Genomic DNA, 1,933 nt, shown 5'->3' with positions numbered 1-1,933 from the left:
TTGATCGGACACCATCTTACCTGATCTGCGTTTTACCAGAAATATGTCGGATTCGGGAGTCGGTTACAATCAATGAAGGATTAACACCCTTGAATTGCCCTTTCGGTACCATTTAATTTGTCGGTTGTCTTAATTGCGAACAATTGAAATTAAAATTAAAAAAAAAACTTTATTTGAATTACTTACCTTTGATTGGTTGAAATTCCTCTAAAAGGGTCATAAAATAAAATGTTAGATTGTAAAATAAAATAAATAAATGCTAAACAGAAAGAAAGAATTTTAAAAGGTTAAATTAAGAAATAAGGTTAAAAACAAAATTAAGATAAAAATAATAATAATAATAATAATAATAAGGTGAAATAATATTTTTTAAACCCAAGTCCTAATATCCGATCAAATTTGGCCACCAAAAACGTAAGACCTGGCTCCTTAGTAGCCTTAATAAATTCTTGATCTTTCACAACCAAATCTCCAACTTGAACATTGTTATAACTAAAGAAACCAGAAATAGCACCAGTGCCATAGTGAATAGCAGCAGATTTCCCATTCTTCTTATATGTTTTTGACTCACTTGCCTTGTACATGGTACTGAGCATCCATGTAGTTCAAGGCAACAATATCCACATCCTCCGAGTCTCCAAGATAGTTACGGAAGCGATGCTTTTTCATAGATGCTATGAGAGCCTCTCGATCCTTGGATTCAAGTCAGGAAGCAAGCCGATTGTTCGGATCGAATTTCAGCTTTTTCAGCCCGATTCTAACCAACCCGTCACTAGATGTCGTTATGACGGAAAATAAAATGGAGGAGATGAACAACGACAGCACAACCACAGCTTCAATCAGCTTGATTAATCAAGCCAAGAACTAAGTGCACCGCTAACGAGCCGAGTATAAAGTAAAAGAAGATTGATCAAAATGAAAAATAATTTTCAAGGAAAAAAATCATTATGTTTCACAACTTCATATCGCACTAAAATAATCCAATCCGACCAACAGAATATCAGCATCAAAACAGTAGCTATAAACAAAAATTTTAAAAAGTAAGAACAAGAAAATGGAGGAACAGATAGAACAATGCTCACCGCTTAGACGAAAGAAACCAAAGGGAAAGTTTATGAGCTTCCTACACTGCCTCCTCCTCCATCTACGATCGCTACGCTCATAAGCCGCTCTCCGACCATAACTTTGACCATCTTGTGCGGCACAACGACGTTCATCATGCTGAAAATAGGATCCCGAGCAGGGCAAGTCAGTTGGATCAGAAGAATGTTTAGTTCCTTCGTGGTGCCTATCGTTTTTCCGATCAGATTCCTCGCTCACAATTGCACTTCCAATCTTTGAAGAATCAGGAGCTGTCGACGCCGCTTCAAGGGGTACGTCATCTTGCAACCGACGGAGCTGTTTCTCATCACGATCGGGTTTGTCTCCGACATCAGTGTTGGACACAACTCTTTCGGTCTGAGGCTTCCCATCTCTCCTAGACCTCTTAGGACTGGGTTCATAGTCGAGCCTAGGATGGTGTCGTCTAGAGTCCGAATCTCGACCAGACATTGCACTGCTTTAAATATTTGGAAGAGAGAATTTTTTCTAGGGCTTGCTTGGCTTGGCCTCGAGTAGAAGAGGATGGATAGGGTTCTGTTCAGCTGCCACCCCCTCCAGTTTTTGCTTTTTTCCCCTTTAATTTCTGGTGGCCCCCTTAAAAAGCAGAAAGAAAATGAGATTTGTTTTTTAGTTAGGGGGGTGGCGGGCACGATGGAAGGGGAAAGCAATGGAGTGGGTAGTTTGTTCGTGAGAAAATGTCAACGGAAATGGTGGGCCCGAAAAATAATTATAATATATAAATTAATAAAAATAATAATAATAATAATAATATATTATAATATTTTTGTAGACTCGGATAAAAATAGGTGTATATAGAGAGCAATAGTCAATT

General features: G+C 38.3%; 1 protein-coding gene across 1 annotated transcript; it reads right to left on the bottom strand.

Annotated features, from left to right (window-relative positions):
* Window positions 1-960: 960 nt before the first annotated feature.
* On the bottom strand, window positions 961-1,589 carry LOC120193202. The gene has a single exon (XM_039195768.1). It carries the CDS (start codon window positions 1,549-1,551, stop codon window positions 961-963), a length of 591 nt encoding a protein of 196 aa, XP_039051699.1. The 5' UTR covers window positions 1,552-1,589.
* Between the last annotated feature and the right edge of the window lie 344 nt (window positions 1,590-1,933).

Source organism: Hibiscus syriacus, unplaced genomic scaffold (genome assembly GCF_006381635.1).
Source record: "Hibiscus syriacus cultivar Baekdansim isolate YM2019G1 unplaced genomic scaffold, ASM638163v2 tig00116989_pilon, whole genome shotgun sequence".
Classification (NCBI taxonomy): domain Eukaryota; kingdom Viridiplantae; phylum Streptophyta; class Magnoliopsida; order Malvales; family Malvaceae; genus Hibiscus; species Hibiscus syriacus.
The sequence above is the reverse complement of the archived record's forward strand: the minus strand, read 5'-3'. Positions and strand labels throughout refer to the sequence as shown.